The sequence below is a fragment of the Pogona vitticeps genome, chromosome 3 (genome assembly GCF_051106095.1).
Source record: "Pogona vitticeps strain Pit_001003342236 chromosome 3, PviZW2.1, whole genome shotgun sequence".
Taxonomy (NCBI): domain Eukaryota; kingdom Metazoa; phylum Chordata; class Lepidosauria; order Squamata; family Agamidae; genus Pogona; species Pogona vitticeps.
In genome coordinates, this window is record NC_135785.1 from 260,021,496 (window position 1) to 260,044,847 (window position 23,352).

Below are 23,352 nucleotides of genomic sequence, written 5' to 3' on the forward strand. Positions count from 1 at the left end.
AGAAAAGTCAAGCGCTTTTTGCCCTCCTGGCACCGCCCGCTCGGGGATCTGCAGCATCATGCAGCATTTCACAGCCTCGTCTCCTGCCAAAATGACTTATTATCGGTGCCCCAGGGCAAGGAGCAAAGCTGTTTTGCAACCCAATGAGAAAAGCAAAGGGGAAAAATCATTCGGGAACAAAAAACAGGAGGGAGAAGAAGAGATTAAGGAGAACACTTAGATTTCACTAGAACAGGTCAGAAGGAGTTTCTTGTTTACAGCAGGTGCACAGTGACAATAGCAAGCTTTTCCCCTGTGCAAACAAGCACCTAGAAACTAAGATTGCAGGTACTTTACAGCTAAAGAATATTGTGTCCTTGCATTCTTCTCTGTCTTGAAAGACAAGGGAAAGCCGGTTTCTGCTCCCACCTTGTTTCCACCCCAGTCTTGTCCTCCCTGCTCCTCTATCTGCTATAAACAAGGAAGTCTTTGCTGGAACAGCAGGTTGGAGAGAGTGGAGACAGAAAACAGGATCCGGGCAGGAATGACCCCTGGCCCCGTTGTCTGCCCCTTTACGAGCAGCCTGCTCTGCATGCGTCAGCAAGGGATAATACTTATGTAATGCATTACATCATTTTCCTCTTCGCCATGCACACTGCAAGGAAGCTTTGGAGTGGTGCTTCTTTAAGACGCTAGCTCCCATCCCCCTCTTGTCCCTTCAAAGCAGACAATCAGCACCACTGAGCCCATAATTCCCCCTGAAATTCCCTTCCCATTAGTTATCTCTCCCTCCCTGAGAACCTTGGCGTTTGCTTATCTACCTTCTATGATGACTACCTAAGTAACAGTATGTACAACCGAGACAGTGGAAAGAACATATTTATTACGTCAGTGTTTTGAAAGGCTTCATCTTGAATACAGCATCCCTTACATCGCCAGATCTTCTTTTCCAGCCCTGAATGAGCCTGATGGGAATTGTAGTGCAACAATCTTTGGAGAGCGAGCTACCTATTCCCTGACCCTGCTCTAAGTGTCGAGAGGTCTTTCGCCGTGCACGGTTCTGCTTCTAAATGCATATCATATTTTGATTCATCCCTAAATGTTGCTTTTCACTCAGAATCAGGATTTATCATGTTTTTGGCTTCTGTGCTCCCTCAAATGGTTAAAGACTTCTATTTGTCACAGCACGGGATTTTCCTACATATGCTGCACTTAGCATGCTTTGCTCTGTGATTGGCCACTGGAAGGTAAACACAGGCTTATTTTGCAAGTGTGATTTGCGGCGCTGATTGGTAAGGCATGTGCCTGTGAGGAAACCCAATCGTGGGAAAGAAAATGGGTTAATTGGAGGGGAGACACCATCCCTTTAACGTCTCGTTTGGCCCTCTGACCTTGGATGCATTTCCATCTATGGTCTTTTCTTCTGGTAAAAGTTCAGGACACTCTCCAGTTTGTTCACCCTTGTTCTAAATTTATCTGTCTGAAACATTTGAGTACGGATTGTTTAGCCCATGGCATTGTGGGTGGCTTAATAACAACCCATTAAGAAAAGAGAGACTTTGCTGATCATAGAATAACTGAGTTGTAAGGGGCCTCAAAGGCCATCAAGTCCAACCCCTGCTCAAGGCAGGAATCCAAGTCAAAGCAGATCTGGCAGATGGCGGTCCAATTTGCTCTTGAACGCCTCCAGCTTTGGAGCGCTCCCCACCTCCCAAAATCATTGCTTCTATTGTTGTACTGCTCTAACAGTTAAGAAGTTTTTCCTGATCTTCAGCCTAAACCAGGCTTCCTGTAGCAGGAGCCCTTATGACGTGCCCTGAACTCTAGAATGATCGAGAAGAAACAGATTCATTACCCTGAGAGGTGGTAAGTGCTGCAACACTGGAGGTGTTTGTGAGAAATTTAGGCAATCACTTGGCAAATATCCTTTGATTTGGATTCCCGCATTGAGCAGGGGGTTGGACTTGATGACCTTACAGGCCCCTTCCAATTTCATGAGTCTATGATTCGATGAAACAGATCCTGCCCCTCCTCTGTATGACAGCTTTTCAAGTACAGTGGTGCCTCGCAGGACGTATTTAATTCGTTCTGCCATTAATGTTGTCTTGTGAAAAATTCGTCTTGCGAAACGCGTTTTCCCATAGGAATGCATTGAAATCTAATTCATGCGTTTTTATGTGCAAAAAAAGTCAGAACCAAGTCAAATTTAGTTTACAAAGGGTTTATTAAGTGCTCTTTAAAGCCATACATATTGTGCATATGATTTTAAAAATGTCAATCAAAAAACTTTAACTTTTTAAACAGCACAGAAAAAAATTTAAAAATCAGCAAACATGAGGAAGGAACAAAAAATGGGAAACATTCTTCTTGCGAAGCACGGCCATAGGAACATTCATCATGCGAGTCATCAACCCCCATTGCCAAAACCCCATTGCAAGGGTTTTTGTTCTACGAGGCATTTGTCTTGGGAGGCACCACTGTACAGTATATGGAAAGTATTTTGCTATTTCCCCTCAGTGTTCTTTTCTCAGGCTAAACATGCCCAGTTCTTTCAGTCTTTTCTCATAGGGCTGGGGGTTAGCAGATAAGTAAGCTTCAAGGGCCAGAGAGAGCATTTTTCTGAGTCCTAAACGTGTCTTCCTGTAGCTTGAGCCCATGTCCTGCACTCCGGGATGATGGAGAACAGATCTTGCCTCTCCTCTGTATGACTTCCTTTCAGATATTTGATAACCTAAAACGAATAAATATTGTTTTCCAACAGCCTTGGAACAAACCGGTCCAGTCTTTTAAGAGGAGCCTTTTAGAATTAAACTTATAAGTGGCCTTTTCTTTTAAGAATAGCTCCATGCAATCAAAATATATCTTGCCAAACAAGCATTTTCTTGCTTCCGCATTCACTCTTCTGCAAAGGGGAATCTGGAGCGAGAAGGGAAGGATTCTCTTGTAGGCTTCATTTCATCTTCCCAAAGGTGCGTAGTGGTGTAAATAGAAGCCAACGAGAAAAAAAAACCTGACCTCATTGTCCTTCATTCCTGCTCTGAACCGCCTCTCATGTGTCAGCCAAAATACTACATCACTGTGTTCCCACATCCTCAGGACGGCCAAAAGGTCTCTGAGCTTGATCCTGTCTATTGCTAAGCAGCACCCATGATTTCGGTATAAGGCTTCTGGATTCACAAACCAGAAGACATCAAATGTTCTGATGTCCAGGGCCTTCTAAAGTTCCTTTGGTGGGGCTACTTATACTTTATTTAGATTTATACCCCGCCCCTCTAGACAAAGTCTACTCAGGGCGGCTTACAAAAAATGATAAAATACAATAAAATAATACAGTACATTACTAAAACCTAATAATATAGGCAACTAATTTATGAATATATATATTATCAAGATGGGGGTTTTCAAAGCCTCCCCCCTATAGTTTTCAAAGCCTCCCTCCCTGCTAGTATGGTTTTTGGGGGATTCCAGGAGCAGCAGTTTAAAAAAGGATGGGGTGGGGATTTTGCCAAGGTCTGGTGTTCATATGCTGAGAACGTAAATGTGCAAACCTGTCCGTCTGTGCAACAGAACCCACCTCTGCTGACTTTTCTGACGTGTAACCAATGCTCCTTCCCTAAAGTAATGTTTCCAAAGTACGGAAATGCCATGTTTTCTCCATTTCAGACTGGTCATATGACTGACCATCTCACCAGTGACTTGTATAAATTTAAATTTATATACAGTAGGACCCTGTTTCAATAGGATCAGTATCTGTGGTTTCACTTAGCCATGGTCTGAAAGTATTAAAAATATTACAAGGCAACCCAGAAATATGTATTTCCATGATGTAGTTACTAAAACGGGCCACTAGAGGGAGACAAAGACCTGACTATGTATAAAGTTCACTATTATCCGTGGTTTTCAGCATCCGCGGGGAGGATCTCCTGCCCATATGGAAGGTCCTACTTTAAGCAGGGTGCATTACCACATTTTCTTTCTATGGCATCCCACCAAGAAATTATTTGCAAACCTACCCACTTCCAGTTGCTTCACCTGGTGCACAATTAGGAACATGAGCTGCAACTCATTAATTAGTGGCAATTCCCTGCAGCAATTAAGTGAAAAGTGAAAACGACTGCCATGTTATAATTAGCCTGACTCTACTGCCACTTCATTATATTTGAAGACTCTGTGTTCCCATATATCTGAAAGAAAGAAGCTGCTCTGTCTTTCTCTAGAGAACTCAATAGTATACAACTGGTCCATTTTTGGACACAGTTCAAAGTGCTGGTTATGACTTCTAAAGCCCTTTCTGTTGAGATGGGCATTCAGCAACTTACTAATTGCTAAGGAAAGAGCTCTGATTGTGCTTTTGAAATGTCTTCATTCTTTAAAATGTGTTGGGTTTAATATGATATTGGCCAGAATCCTGTGGTGTAAAGTATGCCTGCAAAAGTGAGATAAAATCACAGGCAAGGAAAGATTTTTTTTTTCAGTCTCTGACTCCCATGTCAGTCTCTGACTCAGTTTCACTGTCTGCAAGCTGTGGGAGACCCATGACGGAAGGAGGAACTCTTTTACTGCTGAAAATCTTTATTTCTGGATGACAATACAGTCAGGGAGAAAGAAGAATCAGACAATGTGGCTTTGAACGAGCTACTGTACATGGGCCCACAGCACCCCCTAGAAGAAGGGAATGGTAAAACACTTCTGAGTGTTCTATTCCCAGAAAATCCTAGAAAGAATTGACATAAATCAGAAAGGACTGGACAGCAAATAATTATTAATTAATCATAGAATCATAGAAAAGTGAAGTTGGAAGGGGCCTGCAAGGCCATCCAGTCCAACCCCCTGCTCGGTGCAGGAATATGAATCAAAGCAGATCTGCCAAGTGATGAACTAAGTTTTCTCTTGAAGGCCTCCAGGACTGGAGCCCTCACCAATTCCCGAGGTCACTGGTTCCACCGTCGTATTGCTCTAACAGTTAGGAAGTTTTTCCTGAGATTCAACCGAAATCTGGCTTTTTTTCACTTGAGCCCATGGCTGCGTGTCCTGTAGCCTGGGAGGATAGAGAACAGATCTTGCCCCTCCTCTGGATGATAGCCTTTCAAATATTTGAAAAATATTATCCTATCACCCCTCAGTCTTCTTTTCTCAAAGCTAAACATGCCCAATTCTTTCAGCCTTTCCTCATAATCCAAGACATTTCCTGGCATCACACTTTGGAAAACAGCCTGCTCATTTGAATTTTCATATGAGAAAATACAATGGATGAAATCCTTTTGCACAGAGATACAAACGTTTGTACTGTAACTTGTAGAGGCAGGTTGCTGTAAGTTAAGAAATCCTTGTAGACCTTATCTGTTGCACAACCAGTTGCAATAGGTAATGTTTACGGAGTTTTCTTAAGTTAAGGCAATCTGCTTCCCAAAGTTATACCATTTGTATTAACTCCGCAACAGGTTTTCAGCCAACATTTCTAAAATAGGGGGGAAAATGAGACAGCAGAGCTTACAAATAATGAGTTTAAATCAATGTAGTTAATTGTATCTTGTTACTTTGGGGACGAGTTATAAATTTATATTAAAATGTAACTAGTAATTACCAAATTACCTCTTGGCACAATTAAAAGTATTCTCTAGTTACTTTCAAACATGAGTCTTAAAGGGCATTTAAAGGTATTTTATTGCATTTTTAAATGTCTTCTCATGCTAATTCTAAGTGACATGGGAAGTATTGTTTTGTATTTATTTATTTATTTATTTATCTATCTATCTATCTATCTATCTATCTATCTATCTATCTATCTATCTATCTATCTATCTATCTATCTATCTATCTATCTATCTATCTATCTATCTATCTATCTATTTATTTATTTATTTATTTATTTATTTATTTATTTGATTTCTATCCCACCCATCTAGACCAAATGACTAGATAGGCGGGGTATAAATACAAGAAATAAATAAATAAATAAAATAAATACTCTGGGCGGTTTACAAATTTAAAAACAATCTGTGGTGGGGTTTTTTGCAAATATTTGCAAGATGCAATAGCAGAGTTGACTGCTAGAGGGCACCAGAGCACACCACCCTGTATTCTTCATGGCTGGGGGGGTGCGGTCTCCAGGATATAAAGTTATCCACTCCTGTGGTTAAGAAATCAATGTTTTTACCATTATACTGTAGCTGTTGGGCACTACATATATCTAAACATTTGTCCGGAGGGTTGGCGAAGGGGGGTAACTTTTGTCAACAAAAGCCCTCCCAGTTATCTAGCCTCTCCCTGCCTGCATTTCCAACTCAGGTTAACTGGCTAAGAGCCCTTGATTTCAAAAGCAAATCTAAATATTGAAGACAGCAAAGAAAGTCATAAACAAACTCCATGTCCTTTCTTCTGAATATATTTTTAGTATCCTAGTGGTTTGCTTTTATTGGTGGTTTCTCCCCCCTGGAATCCACCTTGTTGTTACGTGCTGCCATGCTACCTCTGACGCATGATGATCCCGTCAATGACTGACTTCCAAACAGTCCTGTCATTCATTTACTTGTTTAGGTTTTGGAAGCGTTGTTTCCTTTATTAGGGCAAGCGGTCTCGTATTTAAGTCGTCATCTTTTCCCGACGCCCCCTGCTTTTCTCAGCCGTTCATCTCAGATGCTATAATTTTCATGGGAGATTGAGAAATAATGTTGAAACCTTTGGATCCATTACCTGGGCGAGATGAAAGCAGTATGAGCGGGTGATAGTGAAGCGGTCATTTCAGGACCGAAATTTCGGGCATACAGGCAATGGTCTATCTGCTTGTCCACTATATCCGTTAAACTGGGCTTCTCAGCATCTGGTTTTTCAAAGGTAGCCAGAAAATTGATGTTGCTTCTAAAGGCAGGTAAGGACCACATCTCCCCCTATGAACCTTCTCAGCATTTAAGGTTGTCCAGAGAGAGCCTCCTCTCAGTCCCAATACCAGCACAGGTGAGGCTGATGGATGCACAAGAGAGAAGTCCTTCTCGGTGGCAGCTCCCAGGTTGTGATGATGCTCTCCTTTGGGGGATCGCGTTGGTCCCCTCCCTTTTCTCCTTCCCCACCCTCCAGCTAAAGACCCATCTTTCAGCCAGCTTTTTAACAATCAGGATCCAGTCCCTGAACGCCTTTTAAAAAGCTAAACGGTCTTTAATGTTTCGTCATTGTTTAGTCGTTTAGTTGTGTCCGACTCTTCGTGACCCCATGAACCAGAGCACGCCAGGCCCTCCTGTCTTCCACGGCCTCCCGGAGTTGGGTCAAATTCATCTTGGTTGCTTCGATGACGCTGTCCAGCCATCTCGTCCTCGGTCGTTCCCTTCTCCTTTTGCCGTCACACTTTCCTAACATCAAGGTCTTTTCCAGGGAGTCTTCTCTTCTCATGAGATGGCCCAAGTCTTGGAGCCTCAGCTTCAGGATCTGTCCTTCCAGGGAGCACTCAGGATTGATTTCCTTCAGAATGGATAGGTTTGTTCTCCTCGCAGTCCAGGGGACTCTCAAGAGCCTCCTCCAGCACCACTTGCTTTTAATTACTCCATTGTATTTTAATGAGTGTATCGTTCATTTATTAATATTTGATGTATTGTGTTTTTGATTCTGTTCTTTTTAATATTGTGAGCCACTTTGGATTCCCTTTTTGGGAGAAAGGCGGTTTATAAATAAATCAAGCCAACAAATAATAATTACACACACACACGCATGCATGCATGGGGGAGGGGGAAAGAATGTTGCGGGATCTTTATTTTACCATGAGATTTTGTAAATATTACAGTCCTTGGACTACAGAATCCCCCAGACTGGAAGGTGTGGTCTAAAGTGCCTTGTGACTCCATTGCAGCCAGTGTAGTCTAATTCAAAATTAGCACTGAGGAGACATAGGTTCCAATTACCCTTCTGAGGGGAAGAAAAAAAATTAAAGGACAATAAATCTATTTACTTGCTTCTCTTGGCACCCTTGCAGTTCTCAGGAGGTTCCATTACTGCTGCAATTTTTTGTTGCAAAAATACATAGTCATGAGGACAGAAAGGGGACAGGACAGAACTCTTTTCTTGGTGGGGGTGGGGTTAGGAAAAGAACTGGAATATGTTGTTGTTTGTTAACTACAGCCCCCAGCATCCCCTGCACTGCCTGTGCATTCTGGGGAGTGTAGGCTAGCCTTTCTGATGTCTGGGAAAGAGGAAATTCATTCATTCATTCATTCATTCACTCACTCACTCACTCACTCACTCACTCACTCACTCATTTATTTTATTTATTTATTTATTTATTTATTTATTTATTTATTTATTTATTTATTTATTTATTTATTTATTTATACTCCGCCTTTCAAAAAAACACATTCAAAGCCACAAAAATCCATTTAAAAACCTCACTCAGGCAAGCAGTCCCCAACAGAGAGCTTGCCCGCAGAGAAAGGACAGCAAAGATGAGGCCAGGCTGGCCTCCAGTGGGAGGGAGTTCCACAGTCTGGGAGACAGGAAGAGAAAGCCCTTTTCTCGTGTCCCCACCAGGCGCGCCTGTGAAGGTCGTGAGGTCGAGAGAAAGACCTCCCCCTGATGATCTTAAAGCCGGGCAGGGTCAGAACGGGAGACACAGTCCTTGAGATAGCTTGAACCCGAGTTATTTAGGACTTGATCGGTTGGGCATGCTGCTCTTCTCAAGCCAGGCATCTACATGTAATCAGGGTTGCTGGCAAGTCTTTGGCGCCAAGTCCCGGGTTCGAGTGTGCGTCTTTGCTACCAACGTTCTCCCTGAAAGAAAACACTCTCCATTCTATAAAATGTCACTAAATCTGACACTAACTCTCCTCCCCAGCTTCAGCTTTTGTCTGGTGGGAGGTGTAGGGGAAAACCACCGTTCTCTGCACACTGGCAGAAACCAACATTTACCCATCCCTGCCGTGCATTTTATTCCGTCTACAGGCAATTGACGGGGCAGGACAGCCCCAGAAGCCAACCAGGAGAAACAACAACCGGAGGTGCCCTAAATCAGTGGTTCTTAACGTGGGCGATAATGCCCCCCAGGGGGCGATTTCATTTTTCAGGGGGGCGGTAAAACGAAAAGGGGCGGTGTGGGGGGGCGGGAGCAAAAGGGGGGCATTTGTTTTTATGCCCTTTTTATATTTCTTTTTGCGTCTTAAAATTCACTTGCAACTAAATCATTAAATGTTACTTTTTTGGGGGCATTTCATTTTCTTGGAATTTAATTTTGTTTTCAGGGGTCATTGGATTTAAGTGTCTTAAATAAATAAATAAATAAATAAATAAATAAATAAATAAGATATCATCACCGTGGGGAGGGGGGCGATGATAACTTCCTCAATGGCTCAAGGGGGCGTTTCTTTCAAAAAGGTTAAGAACCACTGCCCTAAATCATCCCAGCTGCCAGCATCATCATCCTTCGGTTTCAGATCTCAGCCTGGAAAAAGGCGAGGAGAGGAGGAAGGGGAAAAAAGAGCAACCTCAAGCATGAGCAGAGTGCCCGTCCCAGAGCTGAGAGAGAGAGAGAGAGAGAGAGAGAAAGCAAGCAAGCGAGAGCTCCCATCTCCCACAGCCAGGATGGGATTTGTAGTCCATCACAATCTAGGTTCCAGGTTGAGGAAGGCTCAAAAGACTGGGACCATCCCTGGTGGATCGGGCCACTGCTTTCTATTTGGGACACTTTCGCCAGCCTCTCAAACGCCTCTCGGGAGACGGATAACGAAAGCAATCGCTCTCTCTCCCCCAGCATCTCCTATTTAGTGGGTACACTGCCCTTGCCCATGGAGGTTCTATTAGGCAAGTCCAGCGTTTCTCGGACCTCGCTTCCGCGGCGGGCTTGCCTCTAAAGGGACAACAAGCAGAGGCGGATGATGCACAAAAAAAATAAAGCCCCCGCCACCCCACCCTGGCTTTTAATAGGGAGATCTCTCCAGCCAGCAGAGATGCCCAGAGATGGACCGGAGGCTCCCCTTTATTCACTTACTTGCACGATCCAGTCCTGGTGCAATGGAGGGAAGAGGACGACGAAGCAGGAGAGGAGGATGATCGGGGTCCAGCGCTCATCCGCGTCCTCTGTCCTCGGGTGATGATTTTGCAAAAGCACGCCCCTTCTCTTCTCCTTTTTTGCTCTGCAACCGGGGGAGAAAAAAAATAAAATAAAAAGGACCCAACCCAAATCGGATGGCCAAGGACGGGCGATGCCCCCCGAGGGCAGCCAGAGCTTTTGCCGCAGCCGGCGCTCCAGTGACTGCGGGCAGCGATTGCCGCTTCGCTTTCTGATTTTTCTGGGGCTTTTTTTTTCTTCTCCGCTTCCAAAAGCCCAGCAGCAATTCTAGGGTGGCGTCCCCTTTAAGGCCAGCTGATCGCTCCCGGGGACTCGGCCCCGGAGGCTCCTGGGAGTTGTAGTCCAACCCTCCGCCCGCGGAGGCTGGAAGGTAGGGCGCTGAGAAATACAGTTCCCAGGATGCCTCGCGGGAGGCTCATCGTTCCAGCCTCCCTCTCTCTCTTCCCCCCTCCCCTCTTAACCCGCTCTTCTTTCCCCATTGCCCACACTTTTCCCTGGGATTCGGGCTCAGGTGGCCTGGCAAAGGGGGACGGCCGCAGGTAGGTGATGCCACGACTCGGGGACCCATGGTGCGCAACCCCCCCGGTGGAAAATGGGTTTCCAAGTCCTGCTGAGGATGGATCAATACCAAGCAGGATCAATACTGGGAGGGAAGCTAAGGACTCGGGCCAGGGGTATGGGGTCCCATCTTCCCCTTGCTACAGGCCGTGCATGGGTGTTGTAGTCCGGGCTTTCCTGTTGGAAGGTGGCGGTGGCCGGCCCCCTTCCCAGATCCTTGGCCAAGAGGTCGGATTTTACAGAAAAGTTCTGATCCTTCCACCCCTTATATCCCTCTGGGATGAGGCCGACCCAAGACATTTTGCTGTCTGAGGCAGAGTAATTAAATGCCTCCCCCCCCCCGGCCAAAAATAATTCATGTCATGTACTCCCCAAGATGAGCAAAGCCTTTAGCACCTGTAACCGCCCCCCCAAAAACCCCCAAAATGTATGTCCCTTCAGTGCTAAACATCCCAAATAATAACAGTTTCTCTTTTTTTCTTTATTATTTCTTTATTCTCTGTATTGCACAGTAAAGGGGACCGAGAAACCCAGGTCAAGTGGCCACTTTGCACCTTAAATCTATCTCACCGGTTTCTAGGATATGACAAGGTTTGTTTGTTTTGGAGGAGGAAGGAGGAGGCTAGGCATGGCAGGGAAATAAACCCCTCTGGGGTTTATGATTTCTGTTTTGGCGACCGGCGATGAGGAATCAGGATGGAGAGAGTTTCCCAAGGCCGTTAAGTGGTTCTGTAGCGGAGGTGCCGGTTCAGAGATCACCTGCTGGACCACGCTGCCTCTGTGGGTTTATTGCTCGCAAGCAGGCTTTGGATGAGGAGTGTCCAGGGCCTAATCTCTGGCATTTCCAGTTTTTCTAGGAAAAAAACCAAGGGTCAAAGGTAATAGGAAAGACCTGTGAGATGTACTGATGGTCCGATTTTGCAACGCAAAAAAAGCTTCCTTTATCCTTCTATCTCGCTGGTGCATCTGCATTGGAATTTGTTCCGAAGGCAAGCTGGTTGCAGTTCAAGGTGTTTGCAAAAATTTGAGCTGTTTATTTAAAATGTTTTTTTTTTGCCCCACCTTTCTTCTTTAAAAAAGAGCCAAGGTGGCTTACAGCGTTAAAAGACGGTATGTCAAGCCAGCGGTGGTGAGTACCGTATTTTTCCGTGTATAAGACTATACTTTTTCTAAAATCTTTAGACTAAAAATTGTGGGTCATCTTATACACGGAAGTAAGCTGAGGAGAGAACATAAACAAGTGGAGGGGAAAGCAGGGATCAAAGCAATCCTGCAGTGCTTTGATCCCTTTCCCCCTACACTTGCTAAGCCCCACTTAGATTTCTTAATTTTGGATTAGAAAAGTGGGGGGAGGTTTTATACTTGAGGACGTCTTATACACGGAAAAATACGGTATATAATACTGAAAGGATTACACAGATTCCTCACTAAAAATGAAAGCAACACCAAAATAGGTTCAAAGCAGTAAAGTATAAAATATATTCAAAGCGGTAAAGGACAACAGTCCATTTACAAAACTAACAAACACTCGGTTATTGAGGGAAAGCTTGCTTGAAGAGAAAGCTCTTCTGCTTCCAGAAGGACAGCCAAGATGGGGCCAGGCTGACCTCCAGTGGGAGGGAGTTCCAAAGTCCAGTAGCAGCAACAGAGAAGGCCTTTTCCTGTGCCCCTACCAAATACACCTGTGAAGGTGGCAAGGTCAAGAGAAAGCCCTTCCCTGATGAACTTAACCCCCATGCCAGTTTCTGAAAGAATCCTATACTTGATGAAATTTTAAATGAAAGGCAACATAACATTTTAAAAGGTTGCAGGTCACTGTGCTGCTTTATTTAGAAGTAAATTCCATTTAATTTCCTGACCCATTCCTCTGTATAAACAGAAATGAGATTGGACAGGTAGTATTAAATTCTGAAACCAGGTAAAGGCAGTCCTTGATTCCTAAGGAAGCTGTTTTTCTCTGGGCGTTGCACGTAAATTGGTAAAACATATATTACTACTGAAATGTTTTCTTTTTTTTTCAGATTAGATTTCTTATCTATAAAAGACACAGGAGATGTGATATTTTAGTAGATTAAAATAATCACGGTGATTATTTGTGTTTGTGAGAAAATATGACAGTCAGGTTTTGGAGAACCTATTGTGTTTTGAAAGCCTAATCTAATCCAGATTGTAGTGGACCTGTTTAAGTGTTTACATTTCTAACCCATGGAAATTGCCCCTAAAAGTCAGGGTCCAATGCAAATTAATAATTACACAGAGAGGTCACTGTAATCTAGAATACATTGGAAAATGCTTCTCCGCCCTCCCCCAAATGCATATTTTTATTTATTTGTTCAAAATACTTTTACCTCACCTTTCTTCTTAAAAAGGACCCAAGGTAGCTGGCATCTTTAAAAGACTTATATTTGAAAACTAAAAACAGTAAGCATTCCAATATTTAAAGAAGAAGAGCACACGAAAATGGGCCAGGTATTATGCACATTTCCCAAAAATGTGCAATGAAATGGTTCAAAGGGCCAGAACAGGTTTCAGTTTTCACTCAACCGTGAAACTCACTGCGGCCAGAATCCTCTTGCACGGCCACACAAATGGCGTAACTTAAGAAGTTGCATGCCAAATCATACAACATAGGCTGCCATTGGTAATGTCTATAGTGAGTGTTCTTCACTTGAGGCGATTCGCCTCCATTTGTGCTGTACCAGCATAACTGTATTTGGGGCCCTGGGTGACCTTTGAATTGTCACTTTTCCCAACTTAATTTACCTTGCAGGGTTGTTGATCAGAGGACAAAGTTGGGAAGGAGGAGAGCCACGTATGCTGCTTTGAAGTCATTGGTGGAAAGGTAGGATATAAGTATAACTCATAAATAGATAGGGGACGTGGTGGCGCTGCAGGTTAAACCGCAGAAACCTCTGGGCTGCAAGGTCGGAAGACCAGCCGTTGTAAGATCGAATCCACACGATGGAGTGAGCTCCCATCGCTTGTCCCAGCTCCTGCCAACCTAGCCGTTCGAAAGCATGTAAAAATGTGAGTCGATAAATAGGGACCGCCTCGGTGGGAAGGTCACGGCATTCCATGTCTAGTTGCGCTGGCCATGTGACCACGGAAACTATTTGGACAAATGCTGGCTCTCCGGCTTGGAGATGGGGATGAGCACCGCGCCCTCGAGTCGTACACAACAGGACTAAATATCAAGGGGAACCTTTACCTTTACCATAAATAGATGTGTTTGCCTACATATAAATTATTGCTACCTCACATTCCTTCTCTACATGGTGGGGACGTTCTGGGTGCAGGATTTATGGTTTGTTTGTTTCATTTTTATACCGCCCATCTGGCCGAGGGCCACTCTGGGCAGTTTACAACAAGGACACACTGCAGCATAATTAAAATGCCAGTTAAACGGGGACGGGAGATAAAAAATTATAAAATACAAAGAAACAATACCGTCCGGATGCATTAAAATACATTTACATAAGTAAACATTTAAAATAGTGGAATAGGTCATGTTAAGGCTTGATAAATTCAACTGATTCAGCAGGTATAATATTTTGAAACTCCTGCCTGAATAACAGGGTTTTTCATGACTTTTTTAAAATGGCCAGTGAAGGAGACAGATGAATTGCAGGAGGAAATTCATGCTACAGCTTTATTGTCCTCTTAGAATATTCATTGTTTGTTGACATGTGGTCTATGGGATTTTAAAGTTTGAATTTGTAAACCACCCAAAGTAGTCTTTGCACGAATAGGAAGGTATTATAGTGGTGCCTTGCATGGCGATGATAATCCATTCCATAGATTGCTGTTTAGTGAAATCATCGTCTTGCGAAAACCATTTACCCATTGGAATGCATTGAAACCCATTTAATGCATTCCAATGGGGAAAAATCTTAGTTGTTTTGCGAAGATCGCCCATAGGGCAGCCATTTTGCGAAGCACCAATCAGCTGTTAAAATGGCTGTCCTGCAAAGCATCGGACCCAAAAACATAGGGAAGCCATTTTGCGAAGCCGACGATTAGCTGTAAAAATCGTCGTCTTGTGAAAAAAAGGACCAAATCATCATCCAGCGAAAACTGCCCATTGGAATCACTGTTTTGTGAATCGCTGTAGCGATGGCAAAACCTCATCGTCGTTGTTTTGTGAGGTCGTCTAGTGAGGTACCACTGTAAATAAAAAAATTTACCAAATGTATGGTTCAGCATAGGTGGAAACACAACTGAAAGTCTCCCAACAGTCATTCAGTGTCTACCATTCTACCTACAGATCTCAGGCCCGTCCCAAAGCATTTTGCTGCCTGAGGTGAAGAGAGAAATGATGGCCTTGCATTCTGCATACAGAAGCCAACCCACTGATACCTGCCTGTTCCTTCAGTGCTTGGTAGTCGGAAAAGTGGTTCCGAGTCAAGTCCCAAGTAAATGGTTTGAAGTTGCAAGTTGACTTCACCTCTGGCCTCCAGACCCCCAAGTCGCATCTGAGTCGAGTCACTGGAGCAACTTGAGTTGGAGTCCAAAGCAAGTTGCGACTCAGGAGTCCCCATTAGAGACTGTAATGCGCTCTACGTGGGGCTGACTTTGAGGCTGCTGCGGAAACTTCAGGTGGTGCAGAATGCGGCGGCCAGATTACTTATGGGTGTGAAAAAATACCAACATATTTCACCCACTCTGGCCGCTTTGCATTGGCTGCCGATTCCGCATTGACTTCAAAGTGTTGACGCTCACGTTTAAATCCCTAAACGGTTTAGGGCCTCGATATTTGGCGGAACGCCTTCTCCCACCAAGATCTACCCGAGTCACTCGTGCGAGCCAGGAGGTGAGGCTGAGGAGCCTAATGCCGAGGGAGGCCCGGAAGGAAAAGACAAGAAATCGGGCCTTCTCGGCAGTGGCTCCTCGCCTCTGGAACAACCTACCTCCTGAGATTCGCATTTCTCCCTCGCTGGGTATCTTTAAAAATCAACTAAAAACATGGATGTTTCGGCAGGCCTTCCCTCCACTCAATCCCTGATGTCCTCTTTCTCTACTCCCCATTGTTTGCTCTCAGTTTTTTGTAATGTCTATTTTATGTAACTTGTTTTATATATATTTATTGTTTTATTTTTATGCTGTTAGCCGCCTAGAGTGGTCTTAACCGACCAGATAGGCGGGATATTAAATAAATAAATAAATAAATAAATAAATAAATAAATAAATAAATAGATAGATAGATAGATAGATAGATAGATAGATAGATAGATAGATACATACATACATACATACATACATACATACATACATACATACATACATATAAATACACACAGTTGGACGTAACACTCACGTGTCCGCTGCCATCGATGTCTCCGTTCTCCCTTCCAATCGCTCCGGAGCTCATGGTCGACTGTCCACTCGTCAGCCTATGGGCAACACGATAGTCACGGGTGGGCAAAGCATAAACCTTGCTAGTTGAGGTTGCTTAGCGCTCCATCCTAGGCAAAGAGGCAGTCCCGAAAGCAGCCAAATCAGGGAGCTGGACAGGGGACAGATTGTATTTGTCTTCGGTGTGGAAGGGATGGTCACTCTCGAATTGGCTTCCTTGGCCATACTAGACGCTGTTCCAAGACCTCCATTCAGAGCACGTGACCATAGTCTCTCAAGACTGTAGGATGCCTAGTCTCTATTCAAGAACCTTGCAGTTCTCGGAAAATAAAGAAACAGGCCATTTAAAAGTTTCTAGATAGCGTTGCTGGCTGCCGTAAATACATTTCTGTGGGTTTAAACTGATTCCTGTTTATAGGATAAAGGTTCTCTATGTGAGCTTCTCTCTCCTGGCATCTTTTTTAAAAAGATGGCCAGCTTCTGTGTCTTCACAATGAAGAACACCCTGTCCTTCGTTGCATCTGCAGCAGCGCACAGAAATTTTTACTAATAATAGCTCTATAACTTTTCAGAAAGGACAAGTTGCAAAGACTAAAATGGAAAAAAAAATGAACTTGACTCTGGTGGCCGAATTTAAGAGGTTTTCTTACAATGGGCTATCAGCGTATTTTCCTTTTTAGCCTGATTTTACTGGATATTGTGCGGTTAATTATTCAGTGTGGCACTAATCTGTTCTGTCCTGCCTTATAAATGCAGCGAATGATCTAATAGCCCATCATGTGGTTGTGTTGCTGAAGGTAAGCAGGCAAGCTTATTTGGTACACCTCCTTCAAGAAAGTTGTAAAGCTGTGAAAGAAAGAAAAATCTCCTTTCTTGCCATCTTCTGTCTCCTTCCACCTCTGGAAAGAAGCCTTCCATTTATTTTTCATTTTTTCTAAAAGGTACAGCACATCTTAATTGTGGGTGTTTTTTTTTTTCGCTTTGATTCGTTCCTCTGCTCCAAGGGGAGCAGAAGAAGGAAGTTTTTAATTTCCCACTATCTTTAAGTTGTTACGCTTCCATTTGAGACATTAATGATATTGGGAAATTGAAAGTAGCTAGGAAACTAAAAGTCTGTTACGCATTTATTTGTTTAGTTATTTATTGCATTTCCGTTCTGGCTTTCTCCCAGCAGTGGGAGTCAAGGTGGCTCACAGATCATTAAAATATGAACAGGAATGAAAGATAACATATATACAGCCATGTAAAAATTATTCAATAGGACATCATTATAATTGTAGTAGGGAAACAAATTAAGAAATAGGAAAACATTACAAAAACTCGTTAAAAAGGACTGTAATTTGGCAGTGAATTTAGGGTGACTAGGACTTAAATATACACTGGCCTGATGTAGTGGAGAGATTATTACATGACTTACAGCCTCTGCTTGTCTTTACGCTCTGATGACCAACCTCAAAAATGGTTTGGTGAAATAATTTATCCAGCCCCCTATTGTTCTCTCCTAACATCTGTTCTTCAGTGGTGGTGAAAGTTTTCTGCCTTCCTTTGCTCACTCCATATTCCAGTCTCCCACAATATGCTGGGTTTCAGCACCCTGTTTCATAGTGGCTGGAACGCCTTGGCCTCCAAATGAGCTTTCTAGTTTCTTTTTGCATCATTTAAATGTCTTTTTGCAGGCCTTTCAACATTTCTATCTCAAAAGGATCTAGGAATCTTATCCGGTCTCTGTGGCATTGCTGATGGTAGACTTGAGCTCCTGTCTTGCATTCAGAGTTCCAGAATACTCTGTTCTAAAAGAGAGATTTGTCAACTCTGAGACGGAGTGGCAGCCAACACTATTGATTTTCTTGAAGCCTAAATAACTCTACCTACATCTTGTTTGTACGCATGCCTGTGCACTGACTTCATGTGCTTTTCCATTGGAAAAAATATATAAGTGTTCAGTACTCAGCGGGAGAATATATGCAGTGAGTCTGTTGACAAGCGTTATGCTCTCTGGGGGTCTGAAAATTCTGCCCGTGGAGGCTTTATTTGCATATGGAGATCTGACATTGGATGCTGCTCTTATCAAGCCAGGCACCTATAATCAGGGATGATGGCAAGTCTTGGGTACCAAGTCCTGAGTTCAAGTTTGAGTCCTTGCTCCCAAGCCTCAACTCCCAAGTCCCTATGAAAAATAAGCTTTTTTCCCCAGAAAAAAGGAGGAGTGGTTGCCTTCTGAGTGGCGAGTCAAGTCCGAGGCATTTTTAAAAAAAAAAAAAACCACACAAATCTGAGTCGAGTCACTGGTGTGACTTGTCCAACTTGACAGTGTGTCCCATGATTCGGGACCCCATGATTTGCCTATTATTATAGGCGTCACAGATTCCCTTCCCCCGCCTCCCCAGCTGGATCCCCCACTCACCGGCCAGCGCATGCTCTCCTTCTCCTCCTCTTTGGCTGTTCAACCAGTCTCTGGCAGGAGCACAGGCTTCTTTGCCCCGCCTCCTTGCCTGGCCACCCAATCAGACAAGGAGGCGGGACAGGCCACCCCATGGGCTCCTGCCGGGGACTGGTTGAACAGCTGGAGAGGAGGAGGAGAGGAGCACGTTCCGACCGGCGAGTGGGTCATTGGCTAGGGAGGCAGGGGAAAGGAACGAACCAGCACGAACCCCCAAACCAAGGTTTGTGCCCATCTCTACTAAGCCCTTATTTGTTTGTTTCTTTTTAACCCCACTTTTCTCCTTAAAAAGGACCCAAGGTAGCTTACATCATTCAAAAGACAATATTACATTTTAGCCGCTAAGATATTCAAAGCCTTAAAAATGTAGATCCTACACATGGGCTGGAATCCTGCTACTTTGTTCCGCATGCAAATATTAAACTAGAATTAAACCAGTATTATATTTAAAGCGGTAAATAAAATCAATACTAAATACACCTTTAAAAGCAAGAAGGCACAATGTCCTTTATTGTGCATGAGAAGAAAGTCACTGGCTCTTGTTTTTTCCCTCTCCTTTGCAGGTAAGAGAACAAGGAGAGAGCATAAGGAGGGAATCAGGAAGTTAAAAGATCTTGTGTGTTTTGATCAGAGGCAGAAAGTTGCTTTTTTGGTCTACAGTTCCCAGAATACACCAGCCTGATCTCGTTGGGATGCTTTGGGAATTGTAGGAAAATATGATTCCATTTCCATTCTATTTCTACTAGGTGTAATTATTATTCTACTTATCTAAAAACGTGCATCACGCCCTTAAAGAGTTTATGCACTAATCATGAGAACTGAGAGCAATTAAAGCTGATTAGTCCAACAGAACTAAAAGATACAATTTGAAAAGATAAATAATATAAATACTTCAAAAAACTCAAGGAGCAAATGCTTTTCTGAACGGATAAGCAGTGGCAAATCAAGTGCCTCTTAAAATAATTGTTTGTTTGTTGACCAGTTAAAAAGAGATGTAATTGGAAATTATGTTTATCCTTAAGGGTAGGTAGTCTCTATCATCTATACAAACCTTTTTCTAGCCTAGTCTAGCCTCCCCTCCATCAGAACTAGAAATGCTCATAAAAACACATCCCATTTTACAAATCCAAAGATAGAATGATTAAAATCCCGTTGCATAACTTACGCAGATGGATGATGATGACACTGGCAGGGGTTTTTTTTCCTGTAATTTAAAGCTTCCTATGGAGTAGTATATGATTAAAGTAATAAATACATAAATAAATTCTTTCCCATGGCTTTTCTGACTCCCAAGGAAACTAGGAGCTATGGGATGGAAGGAGGAAGTCTTTAATTACTAAAAATTGCGGCTACCGGAGATGTTATCTCCCTCCCACCTCTGTATGTAATGCAACAGGATTTTTGCCTGTATCCATACCTCTCTCATTCTTCGTTTGTTAACCAAAACTAGTTAATGAAATAACATTCTAATTCCCATTTGAAGATTGGAAATGGAATATAAGAGTTTGTCTACTAAATTCTTCTTACTCCAAAGCATAAAGTGATTCATACATTAACTTTTTGTTGCTTATTGTTCCTCCCTCCCAGGTCTGTTTCTGACATCACAACCTTCTCCCATCATGTCAGAGCCTATAACGCTAAATGTTGGTGGGAAGTTGTACACAACGTCTCTCTCCACTTTGACCAGTTTTCCAGATTCCATGTTGGGCGCCATGTTTAGCGGCAAGATGCCAACCAAGAGGGATGGCCAGGGCAACTGTTTTATTGACAGAGATGGCAAGGTTTTCCGCTATATCCTCAACTTCCTGAGAACTTCTCACCTGGACCTCCCGGAGGACTTCCAAGAGATGGGCCTCCTTCGACGGGAAGCTGATTTTTACCAAGTTCAGCCTCTAATCGAGGCCTTGCAAGAGAAGGAAGTAGAGCTCTCCAAAGCAGAAAAGAATGCCATGCTCAACATCACCTTAGACCAGAGGACTCAGACAGTACATTTCACAGTCCGGGAAGCCCCTCAGATCTACAGCTTGTCCTCTTCCAATATGGAGGTGTTCAACGCTCACATATTCAGCACCTCCAGTTTGTTCCTGAAGCTCCTGGGCTCGAAACTGTACTACTGTTTCAATGGCAACCTCTCCTCCATATCCAGCGGCTTGCAGGATCCCTACCACGTGACCTTAGATTGGGTGGCAAGCGTGGAGGGCCTGCCGGAAGAAGAGTACACGAGGCAGAACTTAAAGAGGTTATGGGTCCTTCCAGCCAAGAAGCAAATCAACAGCTTCCAGGTGTTTGTGGAGGAAGTACTGAAAATTGCCATGAGCGATGGGTTTTGTGTTGACTCCTCCCACCCACATTCTTCAGATTTCATGAATAATAAGATTATCCGGCTCATTCGGTACAAGTAAACCAAGTTCTCCGGGGGTCCTTTCTGAATAACAGCAATGATGTGTTGAAGGGATGTCTTGACTTGAGTTTCACATGGAGCCTACTTTGCAGGTCATGCTCTAATCTGAATGATGGCCTACTAACTGGATGTTAGTGTTCACTTAATGGACTAACCAATCTACATTGAGCCTCTAGAATGGCAGGTAATGGGTATCTCAGCTACATGGGGGGGGGTTCCACAGTACGGCTTGTGGAACCAACATTATCCTTTCCCAAGAGGCCTTGTTAGCAAGTGATGAGTCTCTTTTTGAATGACCAGGTTGGCATTGGTAATGACATCAGCACTGGGGGGAAAGGCCCATCTTCTGGGCATTTTCCACCCCCCTTTGCATGTTTGATGCCTTTCTGCCTGGCAGAGGAGAGGCTGAAATTACTGCAACATGGATCAGGACGGAGAAATGTTGAAGGATACATCGTCGTAAGGGGTCAAGACAGGAATGAAGCTGGTTTACCTTTGCCCTAGTGGGGGAAAGAAGCAATATTTAATGGTTTACACAGAGACAGAGATTGGAGAGGTACTACTTTTGTCTAATGATAGGTGACTTATTTTAACCTCTCTTTTCCCTTTGGAAAAGGATATTTGTGCAATTTAACCTATCAGAAGCAATGGTAATGATGCTAAAATCCATGGTGATATATGCCTTCTTTTTTTGCATGAGTTAAACGCTGCTAAACATTTCTGAAGGAACGAGAAATCTGAAATGAGCAGGGCATGATCGATATCAAAGCTGATTCCTGTCTCATGTACATAATACAGTCTGCGGCACATGGATATGACGTGGCTCAGATCCCTGAGAATAACAGTCCATGTTTCTGCTGTTTTCCAAAAAAATAACCCTGAACGATCAGTTTAGCAGATGTAAAGGAAATAAAGATGACACCTTTGTATTTGGTGCTATGACTACAGGAGACGGTGGAACAAAGTCCGATGCTAGGAATTTCATGGGAGATGCCTGTCCAGTCAACAAAAATTGCTACCCAGATGTGGCAGGGAAATGTAGAGTATTCCTTTAAGCCCATCCAGGATGCTTTGACAAAGATACTAATTTCCCAGATGGAGGAGGAGGAGGCAGAGAGAAACAGGGTGGGGATTCTTTCTATAACAGCTCATTTGGGGGAACCTGTAGTGCAATCAGTTATATTCACTTCCCAATCAGAACCTAATTCCCTAAACAAATAGTTTTACTTTTTTTAAAATCTTAGGTTACCCTTCATTGCACACTTATCCAGGATTGCGCTGTACGGTAAACAGTGGGAGATACGTCTGAGTGGCCATGCGTCCTGCATAGCGTTGGGGGGGATCCATACTGTTGCACCGTTAGGGATTGATTCCCCATCTTTTGCACAAGCCTCAAATAGGCTAAGGGGGGGGTGTCGCATAGTAATAAAATCACCACCACCAAAAAAAAAAAAGGCAGTAAAAAGAACAGCCAAAGAGATTGCTTTAAAAAAGAACGAGTTGGCGAGAAAAAGCCTCTAACAGCCCGCGTGAATCTGAAAGCGATATCGCCGTGGCCATAAGGTAGCCCTAGTCATCTCTGTCTTGAAAGCTGGTGCTTTAGCTAAAGGTGATTAAAAGGTATACAGGTTACATGTATCAGGGTTAGATGCACCTTCGAACTGCAAAACTAGATGGGCGGTGGGTGAACTGGTGACGCCTTTGAATTGATCAATGATTAACTGATGGCTTTTCTGTCTTACCTGTACGGAGATTGTTTTGTAAAATCTCACCCAGCCTGTTGCTGTTTAAGAGGGTCATAGCTCTGCCCCAGTGGAATTATATTACAGTCCATCCTGCCGTTCTCCTGCTACTTTGAAGGTCTAAAGCTAGCAGCAAAGACATGCATGATCAGGCCTTTGGTGAACCATTGTGATTGGCGTTCCCTTCACTTTATTGCAGTGGTTCCCAACCTTGGGTAACCCAGGCGCTCTTGGACCGCAACTCCCAGTAACCCCGGCCAGCAGAAGTGGTGGTGAAGGTTTCTGGGAATTGCAGTCCAAGAACAACTGGGTTGCTCAAGGCTGAGAACCACTGCTTTATTGGGATTTTAAGGCTTGCTTTATGCTACCTTTATTACTACAGTGACTCATCTGTGTTCTTTGAAGAGTCTGAAAAATAGTACATTTCTGGACCACAGAGCCCAGAATCTCAGTGGCTAGCCACAATAGGAAGATTTGAGACACCATAAATTACATTCCAGAAAAAAAGATATTACTCTGCTTCTTCCCATTAGCGAAGCCAGTTCTTTGCCTACATGTCAGTAACAAAATGGAAGCCTCATTTCTGGGTTTTGTGGCAAACAGCTGTGCAAAGTTGCTTTTAAACTGAAGAGTAGGAAGCACAGTATTTACGAGAGCTTGGGCCCGACTCCATCTCCGCTTGTTGACTTTCCTTGAAGACTGCGCATGTGTGGAGCACATTCCTCAGAAATCTTAAATGGTGCAACAGCAGATATAAGTACATACATTTATTTTAACTTGAGGTATTTTGAAACATTCTCATCATATTTTTGTATCTCTGCCCTTGGAAGTGTTC

At 43.5% G+C, this 23,352-nt stretch overlaps 2 protein-coding genes across 3 annotated transcripts in view; one reads left to right on the plus strand and one right to left on the minus strand.

The window, feature by feature from the left end:
• Positions 1-10,224, minus strand: part of USP35 (ubiquitin specific peptidase 35) — a 33,306-nt gene extending 23,082 nt beyond the window's left edge. Inside the window, exon 1 of the mRNA XM_020810938.3 lies at positions 9,944-10,224. The gene's annotated coding sequence lies outside the window, so the exon portion shown is untranslated. The remainder of the gene's footprint in view (positions 1-9,943) is intronic.
• A 189-nt stretch (positions 10,225-10,413) lies between these two features.
• Positions 10,414-22,229, plus strand: KCTD21 (potassium channel tetramerization domain containing 21). Of its 2 annotated transcripts, XM_020810934.3 has the most exons (3): positions 10,414-10,563; positions 13,353-13,424; positions 19,962-22,229. In XM_020810934.3, exon 3 carries the CDS (start codon positions 19,994-19,996, stop codon positions 20,774-20,776), a length of 783 nt encoding a protein of 260 aa, XP_020666593.1. In that variant the 5' UTR covers positions 10,414-10,563; positions 13,353-13,424; positions 19,962-19,993; the 3' UTR covers positions 20,777-22,229. The 2 variants fall into 2 exon arrangements, with proteins under 2 accessions (XP_020666593.1, XP_020666594.1); XM_020810935.3 differs by lacking the exon at positions 13,353-13,424 and having other exon boundaries at positions 10,422-10,563.
• Positions 22,230-23,352: the final 1,123 nt, after the last annotated feature.

What these genes read in the sequence shown, in the direction of transcription:
- KCTD21 (XM_020810934.3), top strand. Translation starts at nt 19,994, where the DNA reads ATGTCAGAGCCTATAACGCTAAATGTTGGTGGGAAGTTGTACACAACG.